Here is an 18,662-nt window from a genome sequence, read left to right as displayed (position 1 = left end):
AACCTTGGGAGTTTAATACAAGCCTGGAGCGGCAAGTATTAATTTTTAGAATCCTTGCGGGCCCCCACCTTCTGCACTCAAAGTGACAGAGTGGGGAATCCGCCTTGACAGTGATAGCTTGTGTCTTTGCATTTGTTGGCCCTTCTTTGAATACCTTCTTTATAAATGCCCCCCCAAAATGAGTATTCCTTATATATCCGATTTTAAAAGAAAATCACTCTGTAGGGACCAGGACTGGAGGAATTCTATGTGCTCAGTCAGTGCCAGTGTTTTTCCAGCAGCTTGAGAGTGGGATCAAGTAGCTGAGATTAATTTATGCAGAAACTTCTCTGTTAATCAGCTGCCGCAGCTCTGGGTTTAGGTCAGTGGTTTTTAAACTGTAGGTTGTAACCCAGTACTGGGTCGTAGAATGTAAGGCACTGGGTCGCGGTGACTCTGGTCTGCACTGCCGACCAGCCCACTAAAAGTCCCATCAATGGTGCTTTCTGGCTAAGGCAGGGTAGCCCCCCACACCGAGCACTGGCTCCACACTCCCATTGGCTGGGAACTGGCCAATAAGAGCTTGGGAGGGGGCCTGCAGAGCTGGCTCTGCTGCTGGCCACTTTGAGGACGCAGCGTGGTCCATGGTGCCAGGACAGGCAGGAAGCCTGCCTTAGCACCACCGCTGACCGGGAGCCGCCCGAGATAAGCCCATGCCCCAACTCCCTGACCCAGCCCTGAGCCCCCCCCAAGCCAGAGCCCCTTCCTGCACCCCAAATCCCTCATCCTCACCCCCAGCCCAGAGCCCTGACCTGCTCCCACACCCCAACCCCTACCCCAGCCCTGAGCCCCTCATTCCTGGCCCCAGCCTGTAGCCCAACCCTCTGCCCCAGCCCTGAGCCCCTCCCACACCCCAAACCTCTCCGCCCCAGCTTCGTTGGGTCGTGGGCATCAACAATTTTCTTCATCTGGGTCACCAGAAAAAAAGTTTGAAAACCACTGGTTTAGGTGATACTGAAACAATAGGTGTTCCTTGCTCCATGACAACCTTTCCTAAAGATAATTTACAGTTACTGGTTATTACATAGCTGGGTTGGGTCTTCTGAAAAATACAGGGCAAAGCCTAGCACTCAACCTGCACCACTAACTGTCCAGCACCCTAGGCTTTGTGCCGTAGTTTGCAGAAGGACGCCGGCTGTGTAATGGAGCACAGCAGGGTGCATGCTAGGTCACGTATGTAATGGACAGCCGGGTGCAGGCTGCATGCCGGACTTTGCCTTGCACTGTGCAGAGGGCTCCAGCCCGCGGAACTGGCCAGACGGCCCCGAGCGCAGGCTGGGCTTACGCCGGCCTGTGGGCCACAGGCTGTGGCCGAAGGAGATGCCCGGCGTTGAAGGGAGCCCAAGGTGCAGCGGCTGCGGAATGGTGTGAGGGGCGCGCGCTGACCTGACTATTGCCAATTAGCAGGTGGCGGCGGCTGCTGTCACCACGCGGGGAGCCGGCGGCGCAGCTCCCCCCAGCAGAGTTTAACGGAGCAACCCCCCGGGTAGGCGTGGGAGGAGCCTGGGGGCAAGGCAGGGGGCGGGCCGCTCCCCGCCCTTGATTGGCGCAGGGGCTGCATGATGCCACGTCCGGCGGGGGAAGCCCTGCCTTGCCGCGGAGCCTCCCCGCCCTCGCCCTCTTTGCAGGTGGTGCGCCGCTGCCACCGGCCGGGCTCATTGCTCCTGCCGGGGTCACGCGCGCTCGCCCCGCGCGCTGCTGTGCTGCTGCTCCCGAGGAGAGCCGCGCCACCTCCCCGCCCCTGCCGCTTCCACGCTCTCCCTTAGCTCCCGGTCTCAAACTTTGCCCATTCCGGGCTGTAATCCGTTTGCATCGCAACCGTCCACTGCAGCAGCGCCCTGCCGGAGCTTGGGGGGAGATGCGCCCTTCGCTCTAACCAGAGCGTTTACACACAAGTGGGATCTGCCTCTGCTGCGATCGGGGCCGGGTTCCATCCCCCGGGAGCTCCTGCGTTCTGAGTGGCGGCAGCTGCACCATCCCTGGGAAGTCAGCCCCAGAAGAGCCAGGATTTCCCCCCGACCTTCTTCCCACTCTTCTTGCAATAGCTGTTGGAAGTCACAGGCTCTCTCCGCAGCCCGAGATCTTGCATCGCCCTGCCTAGGTCCCACTGATTTTTGCCTGTGGGTTGGGGACTCTTTTAAACCCTCCCCCCCCCATGCCATCTGCTTTCCCCGGAGTGTTGTTTTTTGAGGGGGGCGGGGAGGCAGGGATGCTTGGGGGAAGGTGGGACTGAGCTCCCCCCCCCATTCCGTGCACAGTGCCTGCAAACAGCTAGCGAGCGCCGGGCAGAGGGAGAGAGCCCGCTTTGCAGCCCGGGGTCAACGGGACCTTGGGATTGTCCTTTGCGCTGCAGGTTCGGGGGGCTCGGCGGAGAAGGAGGATGCATTTCTTCCCGTGGGGATTTTGGCTTCTGTGTGTCGCCGCCTCCTCGGCTCGGGGTGACAGTGGCAGCAAAGCGAAGAGCTGCACCGAGGTCCGGCAGTTTTATGCGACCAAAGGATTCAGCCTGCACGGGGTACCCCAGGCGGAGATCTCAGGTGAGCCTCTTTGCACCCCCAGACCCTTCCCCCGAAACACCAGGCAGCGCTCTACAAAGGCTCTCCCGTAGAGGGCAACCTCTGCTAGGAGCCCGGCTTCCCAGCCTCCCAGCACTCTGTACAAAGAAACTCCGCTTTGTCACGGTCCGTGGCTTGCTGGAAGGTGGGACTCAGGCAGGATGGTGCTTTCAGACGTGTGCAAACTGGGGGTGTTGGGCACCAGCTCCTGAGGTATTGGCAGGGCTTCTCCAAAATAAAGGGGATTCCCTCCCCCCACAACACTCCAGGGCGTCCCTGTCTCTTCCCATCAGATTTCTAGTAAATGAACTCACCAATTCAGCAGTGATCCATCCAAATAATGGTGTGATTTCCTCTCTCCTTCCCAGATGATGAGTGCAATTAAGTTGGTGTTTATTGCATAGGAAGGTAGTCTGTTCTGGACTGTTGGGGTGAGGAGAAAAACGATTTATTGTAGCTTTTTCTTTCTTTTTTCTTTTTCTTTTCTTTTTTTTTTTTTTTAAAGGGAGTTAGTTAAAAGTCAGGGAGTAGTGAAAAGTCAGACCTCAGATTTCTTCAGGAGGAGGGCATCCCCAGACGTGCCACACCTAACCCTTCTTAGCAATTGTAAAGTCTCCAGATATACAAGGTTTTACTTGATTCTCTGTGGTGCAAACCTGTTTAATGTCAAAAGGCTCTGAGATTTCTGGTGATTCCTTTCATCATTGTACATTGTGTGATCTAGGGGATTTGGGTCAGAACACAGGATAGTCAAAATCCCATGGGTTTGATTTCAAAGCTAGGAAGTGCGCCAAGGTTACAAGAGAGCAGAGTTGATTTTTTTTCTAATCTTCTTTTGGATGAAAAACAGCTTAAAAAGCATTTGTCAGTTAAAAATTGAAGTGCAAGTAAAATGACCTTTGTCAGGTGTTTGAAACAGGGCAGTAACCCCAGCCACGTACATCAGAGTTTATTCCTGCTACCTTAATACTGTATGTGGAATACAAACCAAATTGGGGGGGGGGGGGGTTGTCTGTCTGTTTTTTGGCAAATACAGAGTTTTCTTTTCAGAAAATCTCTGAAACATAAATAATATTTAAAGCTCTGGTTAGGTTTTTGAAAAACCTGGGGGAAAATATCTGCTGAGACTTGCATTTATTTTTGTTTACTTTGATTATTTTTAAAGCATTGCCTAAGTTCTGATTCACAGACTTGTGACCCATATCCGAGAGCTTTCTTGCTCACTTGTGGGAGCTTCCTAATTCAGACAAAGCATAAGATATGCAAGTGTATGTGCCAAAGCCAACCTACAGGGACATCTCAGCAAGATTGCAGTTTGTAGTTCATTTCTAAGCTGCAGAATTTCTTATGATGAATACTTCAATAGTGTCGTTTTATGGGGAACATCCTCATCATTTGACATACAAATGGAGAAGGCTGAACTTTTGTCCATACAAATGTGAACTTTTTCTTTGTTGAAAGGTGGATTTTAAAGTAAAATGGGAGGTTTCTGAGAGTGAAATAGTGGAGAATTTCAATGGAGGGCTTTTTTTTTTTTTTTTTTTTTAAGGGAGGGCAATGAATCCAATGAAGCAAAAAAGACCCTTTTCACTTGATTACAAATTATCTGTAGGGGGAGCTTAAATATGTCATGCAGCTTATAAAGTCTTCAAGGGAGTAAACATTTAAGAAGTATTGTCATGAGAGTACATGGGAGTGGATGAAACACTAAATGAAATGATGATAGTACAGGCTTCAGTGTTGATCATATTTTAGGATTGTATGAAATGCATTTCATAAGATATAACTATCTTGTGTCCTCAGGTTCACTGTGTATAAAACTTCTTGTGCCTAGAAATGCTGAGATCAGTAAAGAAATGAGACAGATTTCTAGGAACCACGTTTATTATTTCTAAAAAGTTACCAGCATTCATGTTTGCAATCTTAAGCAATAATGATTGAAAATATAGTATCAAACTGTTTACCTTTGACAATATAGTATTGTAAACAGTGAAACTGTACAGATAAATATTGTTGTAAAAACTGGTGAAATGAACAGAGAAAATATGGGGAATACTATCTTCACATGTGAATGTTCTGCTGATAGCACAACCAATTGTGTACTTAAAAATACAAAATGAGAACACTTTGTGTTCATTGTTGGTGATTGTCATATGTACTTCAAACTTCTAAGAATTTAGAAACTTTCATCTGTATTCTCTTAATATCAATATAATAAAGATAAAACGTGCATTTTCACAGTAAAATACATTCATGGCAATTTTGATTGGGCACAGAGTATATATTGTGTATGCTTCTGGTTTGACTATCCTATATACAGGATGTACTTATTGTTTAGATTATTTCAGATTAAAGGTCTTTAAATAGATTTTCAGTGACAACTATGCAAGAAACCATAACAGATAACGTTTTGTTTTAAGAGACCACTTTTTATAGCATTCTCAAAGATACTGGGTAGAATATAGCTCCACCTTTATTAGCAAATCACTTATGTTAAGCCACCAAATTTTGTTGTCCCTTTGAGTGGTCACTTAAATACAGTGAAATGTGTTTTAGTTACCCACTGTAATCCTTATGACAGAAATCTGATCAGCTCAAGATTCCGGTCACTTCTGTAAATGTCTACACAACAACAAACACTAGGAGCAATTTTAGTTTAGTAAGAAGTGCTGATTGGGGTAGTTTAGTAATGAGCAGCCTGGCTCTGCTTTTACTGGAGTCCCTGTGAGAGAGGTTTTCCAGTGCCAATCTTGTGGCTTGTCAGACGTGCATGGATCGCCCTAAGAGCCATCAGTTCTTCACTCTTTGGAGGCAACTACACTTTATCCTCTTCCTCCCCAAGAAGCTCCTACTGTTTTTCCTCCTCCCATAGTCTTCCTCTTTTGCAAAGGAGGAACTTGCTTTATTGCCCCATGGCTTTGGCTGCCAAGAGAGAACTATGGGTGGCTGCCTTGCTCCTGGATTGTTAGGACTGGCTCAGGAGTCTGGTATCATCATTAAAGTGCCCATGCATCCCCAAACTCCTCTTGACTTCAGAAGAAGTTGAGGGTGTACCAGTCATGCAGGCTGTGACTCAGAATGAGTTAGCTGCATTTATGTTGGTTTTAGCACACTTCAGATGTTTTAATCTACAATTTTTAATGATTTAAGAGGATTATGACTAATATAAAAACTCCTTGGCTCAGCAGACTATAATAAGCAGTTCCTGCTTATGAGTGTACAAAGCAGCTAGAGAGGCGACTACACTGTTGTTGTTAGTTCAGTAACATATACAGATCTGATTAAGGGAAGAGTCCAGCCCCCCGGCTTTCTCATTAAATGTGTAGGGTGGGTTTCTAACTTTACATTAATGTTTGTACAATGCATTGACATGTATAAACACTCTAAATATGTCAGGTACTATTATTAAACGTGCTTTAGGAAGAGACAAGGTGTTAAATCTCATGGCTTTGAAGTCAATGGCAAAACTCCCAAACATTAAAAAAAAAAAATCTACCTGTATCAGTAATCTCTGCATCCCAACCTGACCTCCTGACTCCCATATAAATATCTGCTTTAGGGAAGATTTCTAAACTAAGGGGAGCTACTCCCTCCCCTTGCACTTGGTGCAGTTGGCAACATTCGCCAGGGCCACATCTACTCAGTTGGTAACTGGCTGGGCACAGGTTTCCTGCCATTTGGAGAGTATTCCCAGTGCAGGACTCATTGCCTGAAGACTTATTGTCCTTTTAAACCCCATAAAGACCACAACATTTTGTGAAATATCCATCCCCCTCATCACTAGCCCATTGCTTGGGGTGCTCTGAGTTGAGCTGGGACTCTTTATACAGATTCTTGAGCAGGGTTATGTGTTTAAATGTGCCTGCTGTGAGAGGGCAGTATGCTGTTTGAATTCATTTACCCCAAGACTGCTTCTCAAAACTTGGTTCCCTCTCATGCTGAGCCAGAGAGAGATTCTATGAGATGGGGGTAGTATGGGCAAACGGTGAGCAAACTGCAGAATTTATTTTCAGTGCGTTTTGAGCTAGCATGGGTATCCACTTTTCAAGGCAATTCCACTACTCACCCGTGTAAGTATCACTTAACCCTGTGCATTACTGGCTGCTTAGTTTGCCTGAGTCAGAACCACTTGCTTTCATCTCTCAGCTCTTCTAGCCTCCCACAAACTGTTCCTGTGACTACATTATGCTCTTTGTGAGAGAGACATTGTCAAGTGTATGTATGAGAGCCATTGTAGGGATGTTAGCTAAATTAAGAATTGAGCAGAACTGTTCTCTTACTCTCTGTACAGGACCTAATTTGATGGGGATTTCAGGATGTTACTGTGTTAATGACAAATATAGGAATTTTATTTTTTGAGTTTTTCTAGAGACCTGCGGTAATAAAGCCTCAAGCACAATGACTGGCAAAGCTACAGATGAGATATAAAGAATAAAATGTGGGATTTTCTGTTCTCAAACCACAGGTCTCTGCCACTTGATCTAAAGGTGAATCTCCATTGTCTACCAGTAGTAGTAGCAGGGTTTATTATATCATCTTTGTGTTGTAGCCATACCAGCTAAGTATGTTACAGTACTGGTGGGCTTGTTATGAAGAAATTAGATTAGCTGAGAGATAGAAAACTTCTCCTGGTTCTGCACACTTGGTGGTAGTACTTCTGAAGAAGCAACACGTGCTAAATTATGTCCTGTTTTTACTAAATTTGGCAATGATCTTGGTATGAATATTGGAACAGGTTTTGGTTCAATGTGATCCTTTTCATGCCAAAGTCCTTTTAAAAAAAATTGATATGTTTACATATTTTCTGCTTTTGTGATTGTTCTGTTAGGTTCTCAATACAATATGTGCACACACGTACTTGTCAAAATCACACTTATGGAGCAAAACAAGCTCCCTCTGGTGGCTAATTAGTAGGGCCCTACCAAATTCACGGCTATGGAAAAACACGTCATGGCCTATGAAATCTGGTCTCCCCTGGTGAAATCCAGTCTTTTGTGTGCTTTTACCCTATACTATACAGATGTCATGGGGGAGACCGGTGTTTTTCAAATTGGGGGTCCTGACCCAAAAGGGAGTTGCAGGGGGGTCACAAGGTTATTTTAGGGGGGGTCATGGTATTGTCACCCTTACTTCCGTGCTGCCTTCAAAGCTGGGTGTCCGGAGAGCAGCAGCTGTTGGTTGGGCACCCAGCCCTGAAGGCAGTGTCCTGCTAGCAGTAGAGCAGAAGTAACGGTGGAAATACCATACCATGCCATCCTTACTTCTGCGCTGCTGCTGGCAGCAGCTCTGCTTTCAGAGTTGAGCTCCCGTCCAACAACTGCAGCTCTCCAGCTGCCCAGCTCTGAAGGCAGTGCCGCCACCAGCAGCAGCACAGAAGTAAGGGTAGCAGTACTGCAACCCCCCCTACAATAACTTTGCGACCCCCTCCCCCAACTCCTTTTTGGGTCAGGACCCCTACAATTACAACACCATGATTTCAATTATTTAAATCTGAAATTTCACGAAAATTATGATTTTTAAAATCCTATGTCTGAAATTGACAAATGGACCATGAATTTGGTAGGGCCCTACTAATTAGACACCTAGATCCCATAGATGTAAGCAAAGATGGTGTACCCTACTGGGCTGAGGCCCAGATTTGGAAAGGTATTTAGGTGTTGCTTTGCTCAGGTTACTGATTTAGGAGGCTCCTTTTTAAAAATGAGATTTAGACTAAGACCCAGACCTTCAAAGCTATTTAGGGACCTAGCTCCCATTTAAATCAGTGGGCCATAAGTGGCTAAGTCCCTTTTGAAAATGAGACCTAGGCCTCTGAAGGTATGTCTATGTAGCAGCTGGGAGGTGTGATATCCAGCTCAGGTAGACTTGAACTAGTACCCTAAACATAGTAGTGAGGCTGCGGCAGCACAGTGGCAGCGTGGGCTAGCCACCCAAATACTCTCCTGCCTGTCTCCCTGGGTACATACTTAGTTGACCAGCCCACCATCCATGCTGCCATGGCCACGCTGCTGTTTTTAGCTCAAGCAAAGCTAGCGCGAGTATATCTACCTGAGCTGTGAATTACACCTCCCAGCTGCTGTATAGACATACCCAGAGTCAGTTAGGGGTTGCAATGCTGAACAGAGCAATTCCAAAATACATTTAAAAATCAGGCCCCTGGTGCCTGCTTTGTTCATATTTAAAATCTAGAAGGCTGTATATTAAAATATTCTTCAAGTTTCTTTTAAAGGATTTGTCTTTCTTTCAGTGTGAGATGGATGACTAAGTTCTCACCACATAATTATCATTATCAGCTGTGTCTGACAAAAATATTTCAACAACTCCTTTTGTTGGAGAAGCAAAACACGATTAAAGTCTGATTTTTTTTTTTCAGGAAAATTTGAATGCATGTATAGTTTGAATTCCTTTTGTTTGAAAATCCATAGCCTTGTTTCTCTCCCCTCTGGTCTTGCCATGTGATTGTTCAGTTCTCCTGTTTTTATCTAGAGAGTCTAATATCAGTGAAATCTCAAGACCTGCAAATATGTTTGATAAGATCAGAGAGGGACAGTTTTTAGATGATGGAGCTTTTAGGTTTGGCAGGACTGAAGCAGGTGGTTCTCTGTTTTACCAGTTGCATTCAGGGGACCGTATAGACTCATTCTTGCGGCTAATTTAAATGACTAGTTGTGCTTGTACTTTAAAAAAAAAATAGGTTGCTGACTTTGCTAGGAAAATATTGAGTTCAGAAACAGTTTTTCTTAGCTCAAAATAGTAATTATTAAAAAGAGAGGGCTTGAAAAATCTGCTCACTTGTAATGACTGTGAACCTTTCTCTGATGAGTATGGGGGCCTAATCTAACTTGCAGTTGCTGTTGGAGTCAGTGGATTATTACTTGTATTGCAGAAGCAGCTAGGATTTCCAGTCATGGACCAGGACCTGATTGTGTGAAGCACAGAACGAAAAGATTGTCCCTGCCCCAAAAGACCTTAAAGTCTGAGTAGTAATACTGAGCCTGCCACGTGACAGGGTTCTAATGTAATCTGACTGGGGCCAGGGGATAAAGTGCTGTCTCTTGACAACACTCCTGTGTGTCAGTCATTATTGCACTGACAATTTTCTCAGAATTCTTGTAGCTTGCTTCAGAGCTCTCATGTGAGATTATGAAACTGCTCCCGGGGCGAGGGGATGGTCACTGGTAGTGGGGAGCCAGCTGGGATTTAATTGTCATTAAACTTGGAAATTTAGGCTGGGAATTTCAAAGGAGCCCAAATTCCATTGAAATTTGATGGCATGTAGGTACTGTAGTTCCTTAGGCTGCTTTGAAAACCCAGCCTCTATTTGCCATTTTCTAGCCTGGCTCCTTTATTTTTGATAGCACTCTTATTGGTAGACTTTTTTTTCTTCTTTCCAGCATAGCTGCTTTAGTACATTCAGAGTTATAGATCTTGTCCGGAAACGTGCAAATGCAAGTAGAAAAAAGGGGTAGAAAAGGCAAATACCGTGCAAGCAAGTAGCATTATGTATGATGCAGGTAGCAAGAGGACATTCTGTCCTGGGGCACTCTTAGGCACCATGATGATTAAACAGGGCATGGTTTCCTGGAATAAGGGTGTATCTAGCTTACAAGATGGTGTGTGCATGAATTACACCTGCTCAGAGGAGCAATGGCAGGGTATCTCTTGTGCTGGAAACACAGCCAGCTACCTGCCACTCCACGTGGTGTGCATCTGTTTGCTTGTAACATCTTGGTTTACTTCTGTTTTTGATTAGACATGAAAATACCCTCAGTATTCCTTGAATCTGTTCCATTGCAATACGTATTTAGCAAATTTCACAAAATTCACTATTCTTGTGACAGATATGAAAGAATTTCTCCCTGGTAAGGTTTTGGTTCTCCTTAGGAAGAACTGAATTTAACTGAATGTTAATTCCTGTAGGGTGACACTTAATAAAGTTAGGAGATGGTTGTATGATATTGACTTTTCATCCACCTCTCCTAAACTTTATGCATAGGCTGAATCTTTGCAGAAAATGCTATTTTGCATGATAGTCCTTAAGAAAAGCAAGCAAGGCTATCCTGTACATTAGCAAATGAATTTCCAAAGTGCAGGTTCATGTGATTAGGGTGAATTCTTTTCCAAGACTTGACAACGATCCTATTTTTTAAAAAACTACGTTCCCAGGCATGGTTATGTCACCATCTGTTCCACCCTGAAGGGTTTCCCTTAAGAAGTGCCCACCCCATTTGTTCCTTTGCCTCGGTTAAAACACTCTGAGCTATAAGCATACACCTTTAAGCGCCAAAACACCTCTCGCTTTTTGAACACAGAACCATACGTTTTAAAGTGCTTTCTGCTGTCCTGTACTGAAATCCTGGATGAAGGAGGGATGCTGTCTGTAGAGGCATCAGCTCTGTCTGTTCTCTTATAGTGATTATATGGTGGTGTATCTCCATTGCCTTCAGTGAAGCCTCTCTGGCTTCACATCAGAGTAAGAAAGATGAGAATCATGCCCATCACTTTCAGCCCTTATGGAAGTCCATCTTGGAGGCCACTCCTGCAGACAGTTAGTATTGGGTGTAGTAATAAGAGGGGAAGGATGGTCCAGTGGGTAGGGTGCTAACCTGGGACTTAGGAGACCCAGGTGCAGTTCCCTGACCTGGGGCTAGTCTGTTAGTCTCTACATCTTTAGGCACCTGCACACCTTTTAAAAATCTGCTCATCTATGCCTCCATTCCCCATCTGCCCTATGAGGATAATAGCACTTACCTACCTCTCCCAGGTGTTGTGAGGATAAATAAATTGAAAGATTGTGAGGTGCTCAGCTACTATGGTAGCCGGGGCCATATAAATACCTTACCTAGATAGTCCCTAGTATTGTGACTAGTTCCATTTAAATCACTTGAGATCGCTCATGGTGGTCAATGCTATGTTTGGTTGTTCGTGTTTGCAGGAGTAGCCGCTTGTTTATTGTCAAGTTAGGGTCTCTTCTCTGGTAGTTAACTCTCCCCCTCTCTCTGCCCCCAAAAACTCTGATTAAAGCAGAGATTTCTTTTTTAAATCTGACATCCAACTCCCTTCTCCTCTGATGTCTATATACACCGACATCCAGCTTCTCAGAATATGCTGTGCCCCTGACAGTTGAAATGATGCCTTTAAATAACATTTGATTCCCAGGGGATCAGATTACCTCCATTGACAGTTTGAGTTCTGTGAAAAATAATGAAGCTTTAGACTGTAGACACTTTAAATGCTTGTCTGTACACGACAGAACTGCAAGTTGGGTCAGCGACGGCTGCCCAATAATGGGTTTCCATTTTAGTTCCAATTTTGCAGACATAAAAACTCCTTTGTTTCCTTGTGATTTGAATATGCAGTGTGTGCTGTGCGATGGCTGTCCAAAACACACTAGTTCTGTTTTCTTAAAAAAATAAAAAATTAATCACTATTTTATGGACTGTATTGACATTATAAAACTATTTTTTTTTGGTTCTTTCATATACAATGCAGTCTAAATCAGAAGTACAGAATTACCCAACTTTTATAAACTCCTATACTGGCAACGTGAACAAACTATTTTTTTTAAACTACCATGCATTCTACTAAAGCACTTTATAAAAAAAATTAGTATGATTTCAATGAGCAACATGATAGCATTTATGCAACATTCAGTACTTTATATGATTACAATACAGATACTGTCTGACAAATAGTTTTGACTTAGAAAAATGGTATTTTATAGTATTGTAAAACTATACTATATAATTCTGTCAAAATATCTCCTAGGTCTTTATTTTACACAATCTTGGTGTTTTCTGACTGGTGTGGGGGAGGGGACAAGAAAAAAACCTGAAAAGCTATTACTTTCATCTTTCAGTCTATTTCTGGATGGGAGAAAAGTACAATAGAGGGTGTGTTCGGAGATTAAGCTTCACTGTACAGTTTGTATAAAAACAGAAAGGAACTCATGTGCTTTAGTCTCTTCTCAGACTCCTGAGTGTTGACAATATTAAGAAAAAGAAACCTGCCCTCAGTTTAACTTGTGCCACTCTAGTAAAGTCTCTGGGGTCGTACTGGCATAACTGTGGGCTTGAAAGGATATTAACTGTCTCAGCATTTCTCTAGCTCCAGCTGTCTCAATAAATGAGTTAAATTGCAGAAGGAAGGTCTTGTGGTTACTTGGATAGGAGTGGGAGGAAGGAGATCTGGGTTCTGTTCCCAGCCCTGAGGCCCCAGTTTTCACGGGAATGCATGCAAGTCTCTTCGCTTCACTTCTTGCCACTCTGTGACTCAGTTTCCCCATTTGTAAATTTTAAATGGGGATGTTATTTCTTAATTATCTCATGGGTTGTGGGACTTAATTTATTGGATTGTAGAGTACTTTGCTCTTCCATAGCGCCTTCCATCTAGGCATCTCAAAGTGTTGCTCTCTTTCTGACATAGTTGCTTGGCTTTACCCAGCTGTATGAGTTTTAAATGGTTGTATAATTATTTCCCAGTTTACAAACATCTGTTTGGCTTTGCTGCAGAATTCCAAATAATCCCTGCTAAAACTCTTTTCATTTGTGGGAGGTCTCACATAGGCTTCCACATTGTGGGAACAGAGTATCTTTATTGAATTGGATCTGTATGGCCAGATTGTGGCTTTAAGACATCCACTGGGAGTTTGAGGAGGGGCTGCACTGTAATGGGTGGACTTCCCCCAACTCATCCAGAATTTTACTGGGGCTGAGCCCATGCTGGGGTGGGAGCTCTGCCCACTGGTGCTGGTTCAGCTCTACTGGTAACTGCAGCAGAGTGTAGGGAGTGGATCTTAGCGTACGTTCTTCCGTTCGCGTTTGGCTAGAGCTGCAACCAGCAACAGAGGCCTAGTGAAGTCCTAAATGCTTGACTTTAAGTCTCTAATATTAACTTCAGTGAGTTAAGCATGTGCATAAGTCTTTGCAGGATGGGAGCCTATAAAGCCGTGGTCCCCAAACTGTGCAGCGTGCCCCACTGGCGGGGCACGGAGGAACATTCAGGGTGTCATACGATGGGGCCTGGGCCAGCCCCCATGGAGGGCAGAGAGGGAACGCCACCCAGCCCCACTCCAGCCCTAGCCACAGCTGTGCTCCAGCCGCAGACCAGCTCTGCCTCTATCTCCAGCTCCTCCCCCATCCCCAGTTCTGCCCCCAGCTCTGCATTCAGCCCAAGCTCCACTGCTGAGCCAACTTTGCAGTAATGGAGGGGGTGCGTGGACAGATTCCATTACTGGTAAGGGTGGGGAGCGTGACAGGAAAAGTTTGGGTACCACTGCTATAGAGTATGGGGATGATGGTGGAGCTCACACAGAGAGTGCAAGGAGTGGGGAAGGCTCCTTGCATCCTCATCCTGTCCATCTTTGCAGCTGATCTGTACAGGTGCATATCTGCTCTGTCGTGCAAAACATCTTCCTGGGTTCTATTATTCTCTCTCTTTGTACTTTGCATTAAGATTTTTACAGCAGTTGCACTTAGATCCAGGCTGTGGCATGCAAGTTTATTTGATCATGTAACAAGCAGTTTCAGTGTTCTTTAATTATTATAATAATATTAATAATTAGTGACCAGATGATGAGTAAAGGCAGATCTGTTTGTAAATCTCTGCTACATGCTGGCAGCAATTAAGCACAGAAGGAGTTTGGATGCTGGAAATGCTAACTAAATTAATTAATTTGGGTACTGTTAATTTGTATTACATGATGATGCATGATTGTTGCTTGTTAAATATACAAATCCAGGCTGAACAAATTGGTAGTGCAGGTCATACTACAGAATTTTAGTAGGTGGCCTAAATGATTCCAGATTTATCAAATTGGAGGTGGTAATATGGTACTGTAAATTACTTATTTTTCAGGGAAATCAAGTTAAATATGTGATTGTTATGGATTATAATAGGAGTGGACTGCCCAAAATAGCTTTTTGATAGCCCAATTTATGCTGTACAGTGACTTGTACTCTCCTGTGCACATACAGGCATGAACTTTTCTAAGAGAGCTGATTACAGAGGTTTTTTTAAAAGATTATTATACTACGTGAGTGTTGATAATGAAGCCCATACTCTTTGGTTTTGTTTTGTTTTAAAGTCCCACTGGTAGCAATAGTAGTTTTGCTCCCAAAATGGATGGTGAATATGGCTGCTTGGGGCTTCGTGTTTCTATTGTATAAAATAATCCCAAAATAGTAGGGAAAGTCTATATCGACTATGGGCTAGATGCAGCCCCTGGATGGTACATAGGCACATGACTTTAGAGCCATGGCTGGGAGCGGAATTATGAGGTCCAGTTTTTGTACCCTAGACTCTGCAGAGCTCATAATCCCAGAGAAGTTCCAGAATGAGGGAGAGGGATTTGGCCCACATGTTTTAGCATTTGCCTTCTTCCCTATATACGCCTTCTGTTGCTGGGATTAATCACACTCATGACAGCTGTACCGGGGTGATCGCCCACTCCTGAGCTGGCTGTTAACATTGCAGTTCTATTGTTCTCCTGTCTGTGTGAAAAGTACTCAAAGCTTGAATTTGGTACCTATTGTCTCTTCAAGAAAAGAGTTTTGTAGTAATTAGCTCTGCTTCAAGATGAAGGTGAGCAATTACATACAAACCAGAACCATGTTCAGCCTGCTGTGTAACCAGATATCACAGTCTGGGCAATAGTTTAGAGGACATCTTGTTTTTCCTCTGTCTGTACTTACTGCCCTTTTCTGCCACGGAACCATTTAAAGCCTCAGATGTTTCCATGATGCAAAAATAATTTTGCTATGTAGATCACTGCCCATTTCTGACTCTGCTGGTTTTGCTGCTCTTAGGTTTTCCTGGAAAATACAAACCTACAAACAAATATAGTACTTTTTTCAGGGTTAATTAAAGTACATTTTAAATTAAATCTGCATAGGTGCTAGCAAATATAAATGAGCAAAGACTACAGTGAGACTTTGCTCTTATTAAATAGAGTGAATACTTTCAGACTTGGGACACATTTTAGTATTAAACCAAGAAAGAGAGAGAGCGCCACTGTATTTAATGTGCAATATTGTTTGCTGCAGTATTCTGGGTCAGCTGTCTGGGGGTTTGAGTTGTGTCCTATAAGTAACATTGCACTTTATATTGCAGTGAAGCAATCTCCTGTCAGTCATAAATTAAATATTTTTTCCTGTTCGTGATACATTAAATGGCAGCACTTAGGACTGAAATCCCTAAATATATCTGCAATTTGACTGGTGTATGTATATCCAGTATAAGTGACACCCTGTATTATGCCATCACTAGTAGATTTTCATCATGTTATGTTATTGAGCATTCACTGTCCTTTTGCCAACGAGGGGAATAGACTTGTGGAATTACCTTGCTCATTTAGTTTGTATGTACAGCACTGTTTTTAAAAAAAAAAAAAAAAAGAAAGAAAGAAAACAAATGAGAGAGAATAAAGTGCCAGAAACAAAACCAAAGAACATATCCCTTTGTTAATTTGCAGATGATGGTGACTGGTAAAATTTCATAAATGAAATGCAGAAACCCTTCAAAAAACCCCACCTAATATGTTAGATTAAGTTCAGATTAAGAGAGACACTGGCAAAATCTGGGACATTGATAGATAAAACCGCATCGCTAATGAAGGTCTTTTGGGAGTTGGAAGAAAGTCCATTCTGTCGTTAGTATACAGCATTTTTAGTTAGCAAAATTTAAAATAAAATCCTTTTCTCAGTTTCTTTTTTCTGAAATATGACACATCATGACGACAAAGAAATGGTCTTGCGGTTAAAGCACAGACTGGTTGGGACTCAAGATTGGAGTTCAATTTTCTACTCTTGCACAGATTTCAGATGCAAATTGCTTAATTTCGCTGTCCCTCAGTTCCCCATCTGTCAGTGGCGGGTAATAAAACTTCCTTTGTGTTGTCTATTTACATTATAAACTCTTTGGGGCAGGATCTGTCTCTTACTGTGTGAATACATGGTCCCACTGCGTGAGGGACTGTAATCTCCTTTGGGGCCTCTAGCTCATACCATAGTAAAAATAATAAACAATAACAACATTGCTTAGGGCCAGATTCTCCCAGCCTTACTTATTATGAATAGAGTCAATGGGGCTATTTACTTGTGGAAGAGAATGCCATACCACTCAACCTGGGTAAGCTCTCTGACATTTGTTGAACAGATTTTATGGGCGTGTTGCTGGGGTATATTTTTTTGTTTTATCATTACTCATTGGTTTCAGGTATCCAAACAACTTACTTAGTAAGTGAGAAAAGAATAAATTCTTCTAATGTATATTTGTTTCTGTCTTCTAATTATCTCCAATTCATTACTCTACATTTAATTCAATGGGTGATGAACTCTGGCTCATTGTGAGGTGGGAACTGTTAGAGAGAGCGGAAATCATACATTGAGGGAAAAATAAAACTGGACTCCGTGCATCCCCAGAAACTCTGGTCAGAGTCAGCAGCCAAAATTCTAGAATCCTTGAATACTTAACCATGGAATGGAGAGTCAAGTTTAGCCATGAGGAGTGCAGATGTCACCTCTGCAGATTTGAATATAGGTTAATAATTATTTTAGTTGGTTGCATGCTTGGAGTTGCATTACATTTGTTGTGTTATTTTTAGCGAGTTTTGAAGCCACCGAGTAGTATGTAGTCTGTTACTTTTATATTGATATAACAGTGTCTAATAGAATTTCATGTAATTGAATCTTAATTATTACAGACAGCTTTTCAGTATGAAACTATATGGTAACATTTAATGTGACAAACTACTTCTCACAATGAAGTTAAACAGTTTATTCTTCCCATTTTAAGCAGAGCCAGAGGGATAAATAATTCATTCAGTGGTAGTGGCACTATGGTCTCTGACTCCATGCTGGTAAAAATATATGCCATGTTGTAGTAGCAACACATGCTATGTGTTTGTCATTGCTTTTTTTTTTTTAAATTGTTTCCTTTAATTTTTATTTTACTTTCATCATGAAAAGTCCAGTCAGCCACATGTGACAGATGTTAGTCCTGTTTCTTAAAGCATTACCGGAAGGTGCTCAAATACTGTTTTGATGTACGTTATCAGAATCTGAACAGAATAGAATATATACAGATGCCTGGTAGCATAGTAATTTTTGTTTTCAAAGCATTAATTCCACTCAACCCTCCAGGCTAAGGTACTTGGGGGGTGCTGTGTAACAAAAATTTAAAATACAGTAATATTTTTAAACGCTGTACTTACTAATTAACATAATACAACCATCCTCCTTTGACTACAACACAGAAAATTAGAGGGGCTCTAAAACAAACGGTGATGGAGCAATAAATGTGGGTCAGAAATGATTATTCTAAAAATTACGATCGCCATATTCATCCTTTGCTATCTGCTATTGTGTTTATACATGCTGATTCATAGGTGAATGACTGTGTGTCTACTCTGAAGCTATTCTCACACACACACAAAGGAGAATGAGAATGATTCCTTGACTTCTCCTTATCACCAATTTTTGCCAGGGTTAAGACACTGAAAGCAGACATTGAGGGCTTGCAAATACGTTTGCTGTTGGCAGAAATATAATTTCCCCATCAGTGTATTGATCAGCTTTTTCAGCCAGACTAAAGCAAAGAGAATGGAGACATTTCAATGGAATAACATACAGCACTGTTTCTGAACTGGCAGCATGTAACAAAAGGGTTGGGACTTGTGCATTTGTTGAAGACTTGCATGAAAAGTTTATTATTGCCTTGCTACTGTATCCTGCCTGGTCATCAAAGGATGACAGCTGAAGGCACTCCAATGTCTGACCCACTCTCAGCATCAAGTTCATGTTATGTTATCCTAGAAACAGCAATGCCAGCACTAGAATGTTAATCTGCCTTAAAGTTTATACTCTAGACATTTTCTTTTAGTTCCAGGGAGGGGTTTTACTTGCCCCTTGTTGCCCGCACAGCTCGTCTTAATGACACCAGCCTGCATTTGTATAAAGAGGAGAGGAGAATATAACACTTTAAAATTTGCAAATCACAGTTGCATTTCTGTCAGCTTTGGCAGTTACAGAGTTTCTGGTAACTCTCATGGAGACAATCTGGTTTTAATTT

At 43.1% G+C, this 18,662-nt stretch overlaps 1 protein-coding gene across 1 annotated transcript in view; it reads left to right on the top strand.

The window, feature by feature from the left end:
• Nucleotides 1-2,419: 2,419 nt before the first annotated feature.
• The window catches only part of GPC1 (glypican 1), a 311,474-nt gene continuing 295,231 nt past the window's right edge, over nt 2,420-18,662 (top strand). Inside the window, exon 1 of the mRNA XM_065410912.1 lies at nt 2,420-2,576. Within this exon, the coding sequence (XP_065266984.1) occupies nt 2,420-2,576 (157 nt within the window). The remainder of the gene's footprint in view (nt 2,577-18,662) is intronic.

Source organism: Emys orbicularis, chromosome 9 (assembly GCF_028017835.1).
Source record: "Emys orbicularis isolate rEmyOrb1 chromosome 9, rEmyOrb1.hap1, whole genome shotgun sequence".
NCBI lineage: Eukaryota > Metazoa > Chordata > Testudines > Emydidae > Emys > Emys orbicularis.
This window is presented reverse-complemented; position numbering and strand designations above follow the sequence as displayed.